We start from the raw sequence: 16,544 nt of genomic DNA, 5'->3' as shown, positions 1-16,544 counted from the left end.
TCATACACGCTTTTATATCCCAAGTGGGGCTGTGCCGTAGGCTAGTGAGTGGCTGGTGGTGGTGACCCCTTCGCTAGGCTCGACAGCAGCCACAGTCATGCGTGTGTCTTCAGCCTCAGTCTCCTCAAGAAGCACTCACTGTTTGGTTTTCAGCTCATTCTTGTACTAAAGATGATCTTCCACAACTAGAAGATATTTTCCACAGTAGCCTGAACTGTGATTCAGCCATAAATAAGTTTGCTAAATATAAAGCTTTTACAGAAGAGTTGCTTTTGTCCCAGGGCTCTTCTACTCAGCACTTAATTCATGTGGTCCTCTTCTCATCTCCAAGGCTGAGCATCATTGCAAATCACACCTACCCAGATGTATTCTTGACACGGCTCTTTGAGCTAAGCAGAGCAGAGGGGTAAAGTAGCTATTGATCTCTGCCAGCTCTTGTTAGTGTTAGAGAACGCATAAGGAAGCCACTCCATGTTGTTCTCTCAGCTAGTTCCAACGTGGCTGTTAAGCTATTGATTAGAACAGTAGTATGCAAAGATCAGTGCTGTAATTCGTCGCTTTGCTTTGTATGAAACAGAAGTTGTATGCATTTAAAATAGTGCTTTTAAGTCTCTGGAAGATTTTATCTTTCCAGTCTAAAACATCTAGAAGAGTGATTTTAAAGTTGATAGAGAATTAAGTTAACTCTATCCTTGCGATAGAGCTGTTAACACCCAACTCTGTGTCCCTTTTGGAAGTGTTGTAAGCAGGCTGGCAGATCCCTCTGCTTCAGTACGTTAGCACATACCTCACTCATAGCAGCAGGATCTTGCATGTCTGCTTCCTGCGGGAATAGAAATGGCAGACTTGGGTTACATCCCAACTGTAATTTGCTAATTGCTACGCACACATCACTCCAGGAGCAGAGGTGTGTGCAGAACAGGGTACTTTTGGCATCTTCTCTTGGGAGTCTTAGCTCAGTGCTGCTGATGCCTTGCTCCCAGGCAGTGGATCTTCTCCAAGAACCTGAAGAAATTAGCGTGGACGGTAATTGCACCTACTGCTTGCTTCATCTTCGCAAAGAACTTGCAAAAGAACTGATGTCATCGCAGCTTTTTCCCACAACGCTAAAGTATGCTTTATGTGCTAGGAAAAATAACTAGTACGCTGTATGTAATAGCACCATCTGGTGACTTCTGGCATATGGTGCAATGAAAATGACTATACGACTGAGTTGTTTTCAGTTTTATGTACTTAATTATGCAAAAGCAAATAACATGCATGCATATTTATTAAGCTTAAAAAAACAAAGATCATGTTAACCCTTTCACATAGGCACTGTCTGGACTGTCTAACATCACTTTCTGGTGTTTTCTTTTATAGTCTCTGATCACCTTTGTGAACAAACACTTGAATAAACTAAATTTGGAAGTAACGGAGTTGGAAACCCAGGTAGGAGACTTTGTCTTATTGTCTGTTACCTAACTGTGTACATTGCAAATCTGGGCCCGCACTCCTTAAAACCGTGTTATGCAACTGCTTATCTTTGGGCATGTTAATTTGTGGGATCGGGGCTCTGTCTTTTAAGTAGCAATGCCATTCACTGATGCTTCCTTTACTCATGTTTACACGTGCTTCGTGTTGCTGTTGATTTGTATTATAAGGTGAAATTCTTGTAGATTTAATAGGGTCATACTAACGACTGTGGAGTATGGCTAGATTTCAGGGCAGCTTGTCTCTCGGATCAAAGTGGAGTGCTGCAAAGCAGTTGCTATAGTTATGGGTGGATGGTGGGCTGTGTCTTTTCTAGCTGTGAGGGTTCATGATGAACTGGAATAAGCTCTTAATAGCTGGCTGCCTGGGGCTCTCGGGAGGAGTGTGGACCACAGTATGCAGTTCATCATAGAGATATCAGTGTTAGCTTTGATCACATCAAAGTGGGACTGGAAACAATTTTGCTGTTGCGGCAAAGGTCTTTATAGGCTCCTCTCTACCCTGCTATCTCGTGAACACATGCACTGCGCTTGCTTCTCGGCAGTGTGGATTAACGGCTCGTAGCTCCTGTACTGCAGTGGCTTGACTGCCAGTGGTATCCAGCTTAGTCTGTTTAAAGCTAGCAGAGGTGACCGTCAACCACCACTGTCTTCTTTAGGAGTTCTCTGACTCTAGAACAGAACTAGGTATCGAATATGCTTGGAACCCTTAAGTAAGTGTGAATTTCAGTGTCAGTGGCATAGTTCTCACTTTAGAAGTAAAAATTACGCAATTTTCAGGCATGAGCTTGACTAAGCAGAAGCAGATATTCTTTCCAGAGTTCGCTGGACCATGGAGAGATCGTTATCTTATTGTCCCAGAAAAAAAAAAAAGAAAAAAAGTGTGGCGTCTAGAGAATTATACCAGGAGTATGGGTAATTGGTTTGAGCCTGGCTTAGTTTAATACCAGTCATTCACTGCTATTTTATAGCTTTGCTGAAATAAATGGGTGACGGGATCTGATCTGTCACAAGCAATTCTTGTGTAATGCCTTGGAAGTACCCAACAATTTATTTTTGAAAAGGTTAGAAGATGTCACATATGCCATATCAGCATCACAAGTAACAAGTCTGTTAGAAATATAAAACATTACCCCCCCCTTAGCCAGGAAGTAGTTGTTCTGTGTCGTAGGAATACTGAATAGTATTGCTGAAAGTATTCAGTATATTATTTAGTATTTACTGAAACTAAACAAGCTACTTTGACTTGGAAAGAAAAAAAAATCTTTTGTGAAGTTAAACTTCCTACCTGTGACAGGGGAGACTTAATTTCAAGTTCTGATTAAGGGCAGAGATTTGAATGTCCAGCACACACAACTTCAGAGGGATTGTGGTTGAAATGACCAGGTACAGTAGTAGTAGGACTGATAGTACATAACATGCAAACATCTTTCCCAGGAAGTCCTTTTTTTTTATTTTTTGATCGAAAAAGCTTTGTTAAATACTGTAGTAAAGTTGGCAAGATTCCTCAAGCAAATAAAATAAACATGAGGAAAAGCAAGAACAGACATACATACTCTTAAACTCACTCCAAAGTATTCAGTCGCCTAGTAAATAGGCAACTGGCTGGAGATAAAGAAGAGGTTGTTTTCAGTCTCTGGCTATTCAGACCAAATAGTCTGCACAACTAAGGAGTACAAATTGTAGATAACTCCCAGGTGAATTGCTTTTAATTTCTTCTGCTTAGAGGTATTTACTGTATGTAAGTAATTTAAATAGTGGTTGGCACATGATCTTGCATGGGTTAATGCTATAGCAATAGCTGATGGGCTTCCTTGTTTTGCTCAGGAAAAGAGAGTAGGGGAAATAATGCTACCAGATGTAGGGAGAAAGCCTTGTATCCTGTGGTTTTTTCTTTTCTTTAGAGAACTGACAAGAAAGCAGCTATATCAACAGGCTCTTAAGAAAAGACTGATTTAGCTTGCTCAGCTTCACTGGTGATTGCAAGGGTATAGGTGAATCCAGGGAGCAGATGAAACAAAGCCGTAAATGCTTGTTACACTCGCTGTCAATTCCTTGTCTGTGACTCCTGAACCGTCTTACACTTCTGTGCTAGCAAACAACAGTGGTAGAAATCAAAGTACCTAATTTGGGCCAAGCATTCCTTGTTCCACTTGTTTATAAATGCTTATTTGAAAACAGATGCTTTCACCTAGGAATGTCATTGGTATTTCTATTTAGTTTGCAGATGGTGTTTACTTGGTTTTACTCATGGGTCTCCTTGAAGACTACTTTGTTCCACTTCACAACTTCTACTTAACGCCTGAAAGTTTTGATCAAAAGGTGGGTAGAAACTCCAGGTTATATTCTTTTTGCTTTGTTACCATGTGATATTTTCCAGTCATTGTGTCCTTTCTCTTTTCGCCCAGTAAATCAGAACCTGGTATATTCTTCTCTTCAGGAGCTGTAGCAAAGATGCACTGGCTGTGACACTTGATAATTAATACCACTAAAAGTTGCTTGTGAAATGAATGGGTAAATTTCCCGTAGTTAAGGAACAAAGGTATTCTGTTACCTAGCATCAAACGACACATAAAGCTCATTAATATCCGGAATGAATAATCAGTAATAAGTGCTTTGTACTGTATAGTACTTTGCATAATCAAAGTGATTTATATAATTGTAGTACTGCCTGAAGTGGTTTTGTGTTCAGGGATGCCTTATTGTGCCAGACAGCAGAGCTGATGCCTGGCCTTGCCTAGTATATACTATGTAAATAGGCAAGAAAGACAAAAGGGTGGAAGATGGGAAGCTCTGTACGCTGGGATTGGCATGGAGATAGAGCTTCTTCCCAAGGTCACAGAATGTCATGCTTAAAAACTGCCCCCTCATCTCAGTAGTGTCAGTAGCCTACTATCCATTAGTTCTTTTTCTGTAGTTTATTTTATGTTCCTACAAGCCAAGCAAATAAATATCATTGCTTGATATGCAAATGAGGTACTGTAGTAGAAGAGGTGGTACCTGGGCCGTGATCTTTGGTTGATCTGGGATTATAAATTGTATGTTGAGCGCTCACAGGTAACGTGTTTTGGAGCTCATCTACAGCCAAGACGGATGCCCTAATCCTGCCAGGGAGGGAGCATGCAAAAAATTGCCTGTCTGAGATCAATTTGTAAGCACAGACATCTGGTTCAGTGTCCAGTTCTTGGCAGGATCATTGCCAATGTTACTGACTTTAACTTTTGAAAGAATGTGCTAGCTTGTCTTTTTTTGATATTTCTTTCTTTTGGTAAGGAGTGAATAACTTGCTGCCTAAATGAGCTTTGAGGCAGAAGAGTGGATTCTTTGCAGTCTTAGAGTGTCTTGGAGGGTACTGGAGATGGAAGGAGACAAAATAAGCATCTCGCTGTTCGCTCCACACTCGCTCCATTGTACTGTGTCCTTCCTAGTGCTAACAACGAGAAGAGTGCTTAACACACATTTTATTGTCATAACCAAAAGTTTGCCTCTTTCTGCAGTTGTTCCTGGACATGCATGCACATCTGGGTATGTTTGGTGCCTCATATCGGAATACTCTGAGCCTGGTTGTGCTGGAGTAATGCTTCTGCCCCCTGCTTTTTATTCTGTCACGTTCTGCAGTGGAGAGGATGCGAGCGTTGTGTTGGCTGAGCTGCAGCAGGAAATGGCTAGGTCAGGAGGGGAAACATTGGCAAAAGTTGAAAGATCGAATGCTTTGTAAGGCGAGGGCTGTTTAAAATGGTGGAGTTTTCATAATGGCTTCAGCGCAGATTGTTGCTGTCAAGCATCCCGCAGCAAAAGTACATCCTGTCTGAGGTTGGGTGAAAATTCATCATTGGTAGAGTAACCCACCTTGCCTGTACCAGGATTGTAAGAGGAAATTGAGCGGCACCAAACGAGCGCTGTTACAGACCCAGGCTAACATGCTGAGCCTGCTATAGGGTCTATAGGTTATATAGGATTGTTGACTTCCTCAGGAGGTGACTGGTTGCTGTTTGGGAACTTAAAGGGTCTCCCTAAAGGCAGGAAATCAGACTCTGGTAAGAGGGGCTGCTTTAGGTGTTAGTTTGTGGAAAGGATGGGGATTAATTCATTTTGAATGTTGTATACTGCACAGGAACTTGGTAGAACAGTGGGAAAATGGTTGACTACTACATCTTATACAAGCTCTCCTTTATAGCTTTCTCTTGTTTTTTCTATCCTATTATCTTGAATTTTCACTCTTGTAGAAATGCAGAATGCTAATTGTAGCCAGCACCTGTTCAGTTATGATTTTGTTGTTTATGGTTTAAATTCATAAAAATTATCCAGTATTACTGAAGAAATATTGTGGGTTTGTGTGAAGACTCTACCTTGAGGAAAGGGGATTTGTAAATCAAAGAAGGAGAGGTAGACTCTGTGATTTTGGTAAAGGAAAAAACATTTTCATCTTGAAAGTGATTGGTTTTGTCACAATGAATGAGGAGGAACTGTAGCAGGTAAAAAGATAATAAAGTCCTGAGCAATAAGCGCTAGTCAAAGGGGCCTTTCTTCCTTGTTGTAGGGAGCTTTGTATGCGTAACTCCCTGATTTTCGAGATGAGTAGCTTTAATTAAATCTCTCCCTCTTACTATGTACCTCCAGAACTGTCATTTGCAGTAACAAAAATGCACAGAATTAATAATGCAAATTACCTTGCTTAAATTTCAGTACGCGTGGACAAGAAAGCTGCTATGAAGAACTCTTTAAACTATAATGTTTGCTTCTCAAAGGAGAGATTAACAGAAGACACCCACTTTCTTGCATTTTTCCTTTATGTCCATTTTCTTTCCTCTGACTTTATGTTCATGTATGATTTTTGGTGGCTTGTTCAGAAAGCTCTTTCAGTACAGTCGTGCCTACTTGTTTTGCAAGTTCACTGCACAGTCTGTCTGGGAAATGCCACCACCAAGAGTTTTTTGAAGCATTTGCTTCATTAGAGAAACTTAATTTGGCTTTTAGCTCTGTTTTCAAGTAGAGGAAGCCAAAGCAAAGCACCAGGAGACTCAAGCGCCCTGGCTTCTTGATGATGTTGCTTGATAGGCAACTGATAATAATACTGAAAATACTAATGGTTTTTGAAAATAATTCCGTTTAGTGTCCTTATTTCTTCTTTTTTGCACACCCATATGTATTTTCTCATTTCTGTTCAGTTATGTCAATTCTGTTGTATTCCTTGTTGCCTGGATGGTGAGTGATCTCTTGCTTTGTAGTTGGAAACATTGATCTTGGGTAAAGGCAGGAAGAACTCAACAAAATGCAGCTCTGTTGTAGTTGTTAATGGGAGCTGTCTGGCCTCTGCCAGAGACAGAGACTGAGACCTCAGAGACTGAGATAGGGGCTTAATGGGGTTTCCTGGTTCATGTGGTACCCAGTGACATTTTCACACTTGAAATCTGGAAATTTTAAATTACTTTCTTTGTATCAAAAAGTGAATATTTGCCCTATAATGATACAAGTGTTCATTTAGTCTCCCATATGTACTTTCTGCCATGCTTAAGCATGTAAATGTTTGATATAGAGAACGATAATTCTATTAAAATCAAGTATAGAGAGAATAAAGCATTTCTAAAATTTAATTAAAGGTTTTAAATGCGTATATAACTTTGAGATTCTAAACACTTTACCTCTTTCAGGTCCATAATGTTTCCTTTGCTTTTGAGCTAATGCAAGATGGAGGACTGAAGAAACCAAAAGCTCGCCCTGAAGGTATGGACATGCCGTGTGGCTCTAAACTGTGAATGAAGACATAACAGCAGGTGCTTTTCAAGTGCAACTCCATTCAAAGATAGTAGCAGTAGTACCACAAAGTGGAGCAGTAAATGCACCCCTTGACAGTTTTCCAAAGGATTCATTGTCTGTATCTGGGGTATATCCTTACCTGTGTTTCTGGTCTGGAATAGATGCACTGAGGTATAGAAATCTAGCTTTAGTGAATGATCCAAGACCTATGCAGTGCTATATTCTAAATTTGCCTGGTATTCTCAATAACAGTCCAAGCAGGAAACTTTCCATGGTCTAATTCTCATAATTCTTACAGTTGGCGCTAGTTTGGACTCTTGTGATCAGATTTCAGTGACAGATAACAGAAAGGCTTTTGTATTTTTTAGGAGAACCAGTAGCAAACTCTCTTCTTGATTTATATGGACTTGGGAGTCAGAATTGAAGTGTAAAAACTGAGTTTTTCCTTTAAGGTCTCTGAACCTTGAAATTAATTAATGATGAGGTCTGCATTGTTGCTTGCACTAGGGATAAAAAGAAGAATTAAAACTTTATGACTGCTAAATGAGCAATTTTTATTCCTGTTGTTACAAACTACATAGGCATTAAAAGGCTTCCGCAGAACGCATTAAATTGAGGAGCCCCCAATAAATGTTCAATCTGACTTAAAATGGGACAAAGTGGTGATAGTAAATAGATTAACAGATAGCGGAGCTGGTTATAGTGAGGAGAAAAGGCAAAAGACTATTAAATGCGTATGTATCCTGTCAGTACTGTTCTTTTAAATTTGGGGATGAAAAGTGCTCCTGAATAATTCAGTGAAACAAGGCACTAGCTTGGGAAAGTAAAGGAGTCTTCTGAGTCTTGGAGCTCAGTCAGCGGGCATGTGAGGTGGACAAGGAAACAGGAGAAATGTGGATGCGCAATCAGGAATCGCAGTTTTTGGGGGTTAAAGAGATTGCAGTAAGAGATCAGGTAAGCTAGGTAAGTCTGTTTCGCAAGAGAGAAAGTGTTAAAAACCTAGGAGAAGACTTCTCTAGTTGAAAGCTTGTCCCTTTTTTTGTATTGTTTTCATCGGTTGATCTAACAGAGGACATTGCCTTCCCATAAGGTTATATCCTTACACTGTCATGAGTGGTAGAACACTATAGCAGATCTTCTGTTTGCTCTGGACAAGGTGTGTAGATTCAGTAAGCAGCAGAATATGTTTAAGTGTTTTACTGATTGAAAATTTAATTATTAATAGGAGTTAGAGAGCCAAATGAGCTCATAGAACATTCCTTTTTGCTTTTTGCTGCTGCAGGACATACGGTCTCTTGTGTGTATCCCTTCCTCTTCTGTGTGCGTACCCATTCCTGGCAGCAGCAGCTCACAGCTGTTGGAGTGAGCGTGCTCGTCAGGTGTCCGTGTGGCTGGAATTGCCTGTAAAACTCACTGTTGCTCTTGAAAAGCTGCTCCTGTGGAGAGGACAGTAACATCTTGGGCTTTGCTTGTCACCATAGTTTCACTGAACCCTCTAAGGATCTTGACACTTAGTACAGTCATGTAGTACGTGTTTCTTAGAAGAAGAATTCCTTTTGTCGTAGACTCAGATGCTCCACAAAAGTCTTGCATATTACATATTCTGTTAATGCCATACTCGACCTATTGATCATTCCTAAGCAGGCTGGAAAACCTGTTTGGTGAATCCATGGCCTTTAGTGTGATAATGGGTAGTAAATGCCTCTTGAATTAGTTGTAGGATTTTAATTTAAAATGTTGTCTAGAGCAGAACATCACAATTTATATTTCTATAGTCCGTGCTTTCTGCAGTGCATGAAAGAAAGAGATCTTGTTTAATATTTGAGCGTGTCTTTGTACAGGTGATGAACAAAAATAGGAGCATATGGGACAGCTTCTCTTCTCTGTTCTTCCAGCCCAATTCGGTAGATTGAGCCAGCAGCAGAACTTGATGCTGAGTTATTGCAGAAAGAGTATGTTCTAGTGGATTAATTTATTAGCCTCTAACAGGGTTGTGATGGAGTGTGAAAGTTTTAAATTAATGGAATATTTTAAACTATTTTGATTATTTATGGCCACTTTCAGTTAACATTTTATTAGTTGTTGTTGGTAATGTTGTGACTGTGCATGCCTCATCTTAAAATAAGAAATAGGATGCTGAGAGTATGCTTATTCCTGGGAATGCCTGTTAGACACTGATCAATAAGGAACACTGTAATCACCCACACAGGGAGGATGCATCTCATGCTACTCTACTCTTTAATGCAGCAAAGGCATAACAAGGTCTGAAAGTTAGGAAAATGTCAAACTGGAATTACAGTATAACTTTTGCAACAGTGAAGGTAATTAACCATCAGTTCTGAATTGTCAAGGGATGGAGGTGGAATTTCTGCCACTGGACGATTTGAAAAGGGAAAAAAAAAAAAAAGGAAACCATGCAATGTTAAGCTTATTTTTAATTCAGCCACAGGTTGGTTTGTAAGCTTGATACAGGATTTTCAAGATAAAGTTCTGTAAGGATTGTGTTGTACATAAAGTCAGGCTATGTGACCACAATAGTTTCTTCTGACCCTAAATTTACTGCCAAATAGAAGAGCTGGGTCCGTTCCTTCTTTTAGTGATGGGGCCTCCCATACCTCTCACTCCTCAGGGTAATCACCACGGATGATCAGCATCAGGTACCCAGCTCATATTGCTGGTGGAGATTAGTAGGAGTCAGCCTTAAATGCCTCCATGAGGGCAGATGGCTTGTACATGCAGTGCCTCAGGTCTTAGCCCCCTTCCAGATGCTTCTTTCTGGTGCTTCTTCTGGTGCCTTTAGCCCTTGCCCTGGAACTTTGCTGCCTCTTACTCCTAGCTATTCTCTCCTTGGGATGTGCCCTGGTTTCCTAGCTGTGCTTCTAGCTTCCAGCGATGTTTCTGCTCTACCCTCCAGGTCTCGTTCTCTCCACTGGCACCTTGATCTTGGTTTATAGTGTAGGCAGCTCCTGCATCTGAACTGGTGTCAGCCAGAGGCAGGAACTGGACCCTGCAGGACTTGGCCACACCGCTTCATGTTGTATCAGGTGATGTTGTATCAGAGATGGAGATTACAGTGGCTCAGGGAAAAGACCCATCCAGCTTTCAGTGGGAAGCTGAAAATGGATAGTATGGGCAAAAGAAAACCATTTCAGGGGACTGGGGCAAATACAAACTACAAGTCTCTGACCACTGCAGAGCTGACTATTTGGGCCAGCTTTTTTGGTATTTTCATAGTGGCAGCACTATTTTGTTTAATTGTTTAGCAAACAAAAGTGACTGCCAGCATCAGTGGGGCAAATCTGCTGGTAGTTGTCTCTTCTCCAGATATTTGCCTTGATTTCCCAGCTTTAGAAATGCATGGCTGTTGCAAAGTGTTGTTTCTCACAGCTAAATTTACATTTTAAATCCACCTCTGAAGGAACTGGGTCTTGGTACAGAGTTCTTGCTGGTACAATCTTGCTGATTCTGCCTGTTACCTTACTGAGAATGCTATGGTAGTAAGCAACTTCCTGTGACACCTGGAAAAATTAGAAATGCATTTCATATTTCAGTTACCCAGGTAAGATATCTCTTTTTTCAGGGTGTATTACTTCACAGCAGTTAGGATTTTTCCTTTCTTTGGGGCAGGAGAAGGTTCTTTTGCAAATGTGAAATACAAAATCAGAAATGAAATATGTAAAATAATACCAGAAAAAGGGCAGAAAGAAAAGTTTGAGAGATTACTGAAAATACCAGATGAGGTGTGGGGGTTAGAGTGTTACCCAGTATAGGGAGGGAGGGAAGGGTGGAGAGAACCTGGCAAGGATTCTTCAAAACAGGCAGTAGATGTTTCCCCTGGACCTCACATTAATTGTACTTAGTCTGTTAATTGTTTGCTGTCTTCCTAGTTCTTTGAATGATTTTCTAAATTATCTGTTCTTCCTTACTTCTGCTTCCATATATATTGTCTACTGTGTATTTTTTTGCTTCCTCTGCCTTTCTTGCATATTATATCCAGGCTTTCCTTCCACCTCTTCAGCCTTCTCTGTGCTGTGCCTCCGCCCATAGTCACAGACGTAATCCAGGGGTATTTCCTGGCATTTTATTATAGTAATAAGTTGGGAGGTACCAGCAGAAAGGCTTTTTGTTGAGAACTGTTTCAGACCTGTTCCCTGCATGGTAAGAAGGGATATTAAATAATAGAAAACTTTGTGTCTGCTAAGAGAATTCAGGCTTTGTTTATTTGTGGACTGTATCATTGCAGAGTTGTGAATGTGTGAGGTTTAGTATCTTCTATGCTATGTATGGCTACTTGTTTGCTGCTTCTGTGGCCAGTGAAGTCATCGGTAGTATTTCCCAAAGCCTTGATCGTAGGTCTTGGACAAAAGTAGACTTTCTCTGTAACGAATTTTAGATGAGAAAGGGAATTATCTTTCTTCTGTTTCCCGGAGAAGTTAGCTCTGACTGTAGTATCGTGAAGGTGTTTTGAAGTGCCTCTTATGGGACACTGAAAAAGCTTGTCTTGGGGAGATCAGAGCTATGTGGGGTGTTTTGTTGCTGATCCCACCAGCTCAAAGATGTGGGGACTTTTGTTCCTTTGAGGGCAAACGAAGAATAACAAAAAGCAAATTAAGGATTTCTCCTTTTTTTCCACAGATGTTGTCAACTTGGATCTGAAGTCTACCCTCAGGGTTCTATACAACCTGTTCACAAAGTACAAGAATGTTGAATGATCCTGGAAGCTGCTGAGGTCTTCATCCTTCCAACCTCCTTAGGCAGAAATTACAATAAACACACTCTCTGCACGCTCCCTTTGTGCCTTATACTTATACTTCATGCATTCTTTCTACAATTGATGTGGTCTCTCTGTAGCTGTTTATATGACAATCTCGCTAAAAATAATGCATGTGTATTCTCTAGGTCACTTGAAAATGTGTAGATATTTCACACTTGTACCAGAAGATACTGTTGGGTCTGTTGTTTGTTATGATTGACAAATGTTCTTTTTGATAAAGGAAATATACCACTAACTACTTTAATACGCAGGGAAAACATGAGACTTTCCTCATGGCTGGAGACTCTTTGATTCTACAATAGACTTTCTTTTGCATACTCCTTGGTTGCCGCTGGCATTTGATGGTTTTTCCAGGCTTAAGTGTTAGCAATAGAAAAACAGCATTGGAATTTATTTAGAAGCAGAGCCTTTTCAGTTAAATAAGGTTTTTGTATGTTGGGTGGGTGGGGCTGAGGGCAATTACAGGCACTATCTGAAGCTAATGGCAAAAGCTTCAGGTTTTGTGTTAACCTCATACTACTCAGTGTTATTTCCATTCCGTGTTTACACAGAGTTAAGTCTTGCAGTGGGATGACCATCTAATCTTTTGATGTCTATTTTTTATTTCATCTCCTTTATAGCATAAATTTAGTTGCTAGAGCTGCTGTCATCTATTAAGCATGCAGCTTCAATCAGGTCACTCAGGAGCTGGTCAAATAGGCATAGGCCGGATTAATGCGTTTTGCCCCTGGTCCTTTCTGACACAGACATAGGGAATAATGAGCTTGGCAGTTTAAAGGCTGACTCTTCATTTCACATAGTTGAGATAAAGGGTCAGATTCATTCCTGTTGGAGTTACTGGCAGCTGTACAGTTCTGGAGGTCAGGCTTTTGTAAATGGAGTTTCATGTATTTTCTTTCTTAAAGAGTAAAACTGAATTCCTGTATAAATAAGAGCTTGCCTGTACTTATGGATTGCACTGGGCTATGCAAGACGTGCTACACATAGTGCGAGCCAATAGTTAGCACTCAAATGTGAAGCTTTTCAGTTGATCAGTTATGCTTTAAATTGAGTTGCCCTGTGCTATCCCAAGAAATAGTCTGCTAGGCTCTGGTCTAATCCTGTAGCCTTTTGAGCTGTTACAGATTTTAGTGGGAATCCATTTTAAAAAAGGATTGCTGTATTTATCCGGTAAGAGTCTAGTTACCTCATAGTACTTAACAGGTTTCATCTGGGGAGCGGTTCCTGGCTGGTGATGTGCAGGTGTAGTGAGTGGTGTGTACAAGGAGGCTGTGCTGGAACATGAGCCATCCCAGTAGATTTTTTTTTTGAGGTGAGCTGTGCAAAGAAATGGGATTGTAATTTCCAGAGTAAATGATTTGTGGAATATTTATATAACAGCACTCCTTTTCTTGTAGCGCACCGGGGAGAGATTTGACTACTGCTTTTATGTATCTCAGCAGTAACTTTTCTTTTATGGGCAGCAATGATTTTGTGCGAAATATTAGGCAGAGTGCCCCAAAGAGGAAGCAGGTAGTATTGCTCTGCTCCATAGGCTCACTTGAGTCCTGTTGTGAGTAGGTGTCTTTTACCCTAAAAGTGGATTTCTTATGCAAACCTTTATTTACCCTTCTGAATTCAAGAGGAAACTTGCTATTTGAATGATACCATTTCACGATTGGGATTTTTTTTTTCTCCTTCACTCCTTAAACATTTTTTTTTTTTTTTAATCTCAAAGGGAGAGAAATGGGCTTCTACTTCTTTGCTTCGTATTTTTGGGTTCTGGGTTCTAGTATTCGATTTATTTGGGTCACCTCCTTTTGTAACTCCAAAGCCAAGATGGAAGGAAGTTGCCATTTCTTTCCATTAAAAATTCAGGTCTCATCTACCCTATAAGGTTCTGTGGGGAGTCATCGCTTGCCTGTACTTTAGGAGGGACCTGACCTCTTGCTGTTTTTCAGAGCCTAGCACAATTGGACCTGAATTTCAAATGGGGCCGCTAGACTCTGCCACGACACTAGCAATTATTACAGAGGAGACTTGCAGAGGCACTAAGGTCTGGTCGGTCAGCTCTCCTGGCAAGTTAATGAAATTGGTCTAACTTTTGTGCTGTGAAATAAGGGTATCATGAGGCTGGAAGGAGATTGAACTGAAAGGTCATGCAAACTTTTAGTTTAATGCGGTGTTATTTGTGGGAAACAAGTCTGTTAAAGCGCTGTCATTTCACCCGCCTCCCTTCAGCTGATGTGGAAGTGACAATGCTGTTTATATTCTCTGGATTGCTGGGAAATACCTCCAGAGAATCTAGTTTTTGAAACTGCAAGCAATATTAATATCAAAAGCAAACAGAAAGTAACAAGAGGAGATTGATAAAATCGGTTTGGATCTGGGAGGGGGGATAGCTGTTTCTGAGATGGGGATTTAACAGTTAGCATCCTCATTGCTTGTGAGCAGATGTGAACATACCACCAAGTTTTAAAAGAGTCTCCATTTTGTTTAATTAGGCATTTCTGGTCACTGTAGAAACCTGAGTCCCTCCTCTACAACCTGAGGCATAGGTACCTTTTAGCATTCCTTACATTACTGCAGGCTTGGTGCCATGGACAGGTTGGGAGCAGGTGTCATACTCTGTTTTGTTATGTTTTTAAGTCTGTTGGTAAATGTTACATAGGGAAAATACACTTTTCATTCCTTAGCTCCTTGCTGTCTAGCCAGGTCACTCTGGTCACTCTTCCTGTAGACGCTGTATTTACTGTTAACCAGACTGGGAACAGGGTGGATTTAACTGGAGCTTCGAGCAGTCCATTTTACAGGAGGAGCAATGTGGGTAAAGCTTCTCTAAACACCTGTTTCTGTCATGCCTTTCTCTTACCTATGCATGATACTTACTTTTTCCCCCCTCAAAAAGATAAGTCAGTGTTAAAAATATTATTCATGAACTCTTTGCATTACTGGAGTTTTAGATATGTTCCCTGGCTGCCACTGGGGTAGGTCTGAATCCTGTTGAGTTCCTGTGGAACTCTGAATGCTCTGTAGCATTAAAGCTTCCACATTTGTAAGTACTTAATGAATGTCTGTCTTTTCCAGTCCATACAAGTTGCCTTTCAGGTGCATCTGCTTGACATACTTGGTTCCAGTGAGCTATGTTACCACAGAAGAAGCCCAGATACTCCTCAGCTGCATCCTGTTACTCAAGATGAAAAACCAACAGTGGCAGATTTTTTTTTAGTCGGTTTAAACTTTATAGGACTTTTTGCCCCTCTTCCCCACCCTGCCGTGCTTTCAGTATTAATGTATTTTTTAAGACTCTTTTCTACTTTTTTTAACAGTGTTTACTCTGAATTTCTAACTACTAAAAACCAGCCTTGCAGATAAAATTCTGGACTTGTCATATGCTGGAGACATCCAGCTTTGTGGCAAGAGTTGTGTACTGTAAGCAAGTTACAATGCAATGCTATGTTTGCTAAAAATGACAGCAGGAGTGTTGTGCATGGTTTGTGACAGTTGTACTATTTATTCAAATAAATAAATGATGATCACTTGGTTTTCTACATCTTTTTTTGGCTAAATGGATAAGTCTGTGGGAAGAACTTTTGAAAAATGGGCTTCAGCTGCCTTCTTCATCAAGGGTCCCAGATACATGATGATCGATGTAGACCTAGCAAAGCAGTGATCTTAGGTTTCTGGCCCTGGTACAGGTGATGAGATTGTATGGGCAGACACAAATGAGCTCTTCTGTAGGTTTCATCAACTTTTTTTAATTTATTTTATTTTGCTCGGCTACTGGACCTGATCGAGTTGTTTACCTTGTCCCTTCCACAAGAGAAAAGTCACTGAATTATTCTCTTTGATGCCATAAGAAGACCTGGGGACCAGTTCTTTCACAGCAGCACAGGAGGGAAGCCTGGCATGCCAAAGCCAGTCCCTGATGTGTCTGCAGAGCTGTTGGGAAGCCAGAAGCTCAAGTCAGTCTGGGATGACACTGAAAATGCCTGTGTGCTGCCCTCTGCTCTGGTGTGGAGAGAGCATAGAGCGGCTCTTCCATATAGCAAGGCCATGCGGAGAAGCAGGAAAATGCATTATCAGAGCTTGTTATTGGTGGGAGTGCTGTTGATTCCTTGAATTGTTCTTCAATGGCTTTATGCGAGGGCCAGGTGTGTGTCTGGGGGGTGTGTGTGTGTGATTTGTGCTTTGGGAATGTACAGAAGGACTCAGGGGGCGGGAGATGGCATAAAATCAAATGCAGCTCTGAGAGACAATTTACTAATGCTGTCCTACACGAGACTGGATACTTCATGGACTGGTGACAACATCAATTTTTGAAGGAAAAAAGATCCCGTGTGTTTCGGACTTGTGCTTTTAACACTGACGTGCTGTATTGTGAATGAGGCTTTCAAGAAACAAGTCACGTGCGTTGCGAGTTGAGGTAGGGAGAGACCTAGTAGTTACAGATGAATTTCCCAACATTTATTTCTTCCTGCTCCCTCTGCCTGCTGATACAAAACTGGATTTGTCCAAAGTTGCCAATAGCGTCTCCAGCTATACCTTCCTTTTGTTTTTCA

The 16,544-nt window shown here is 40.8% G+C and overlaps 1 protein-coding gene across 3 annotated transcripts in view; it reads left to right on the top strand.

The window, feature by feature from the left end:
- Positions 1–15,532, top strand: part of PARVB (parvin beta) — a 67,799-nt gene extending 52,267 nt beyond the window's left edge. For 2 of the 3 annotated variants that reach the window (XM_074153135.1, XM_074153221.1), the window contains exons 10-13: positions 1,363–1,431; positions 3,693–3,794; positions 7,124–7,196; positions 11,865–15,532. In XM_074153135.1, coding sequence (XP_074009236.1) covers positions 1,363–1,431; positions 3,693–3,794; positions 7,124–7,196; positions 11,865–11,941 — 321 coding nt within the window. In that variant the 3' untranslated portion in view covers positions 11,942–15,532. The remainder of the gene's footprint in view (positions 1–1,362; positions 1,432–3,692; positions 3,795–7,123; positions 7,197–11,864) is intronic. The other variant, XM_074153313.1, reaches the window with a different exon arrangement.
- The last annotated feature ends 1,012 nt before the right edge of the window (positions 15,533–16,544 follow it).

Source organism: Numenius arquata, chromosome 1 (genome assembly GCF_964106895.1).
Source record: "Numenius arquata chromosome 1, bNumArq3.hap1.1, whole genome shotgun sequence".
NCBI lineage: Eukaryota > Metazoa > Chordata > Aves > Charadriiformes > Scolopacidae > Numenius > Numenius arquata.
Note: the sequence above shows the minus strand (reverse complement) of the source record. Positions and strands in the feature narration are given on the sequence as shown.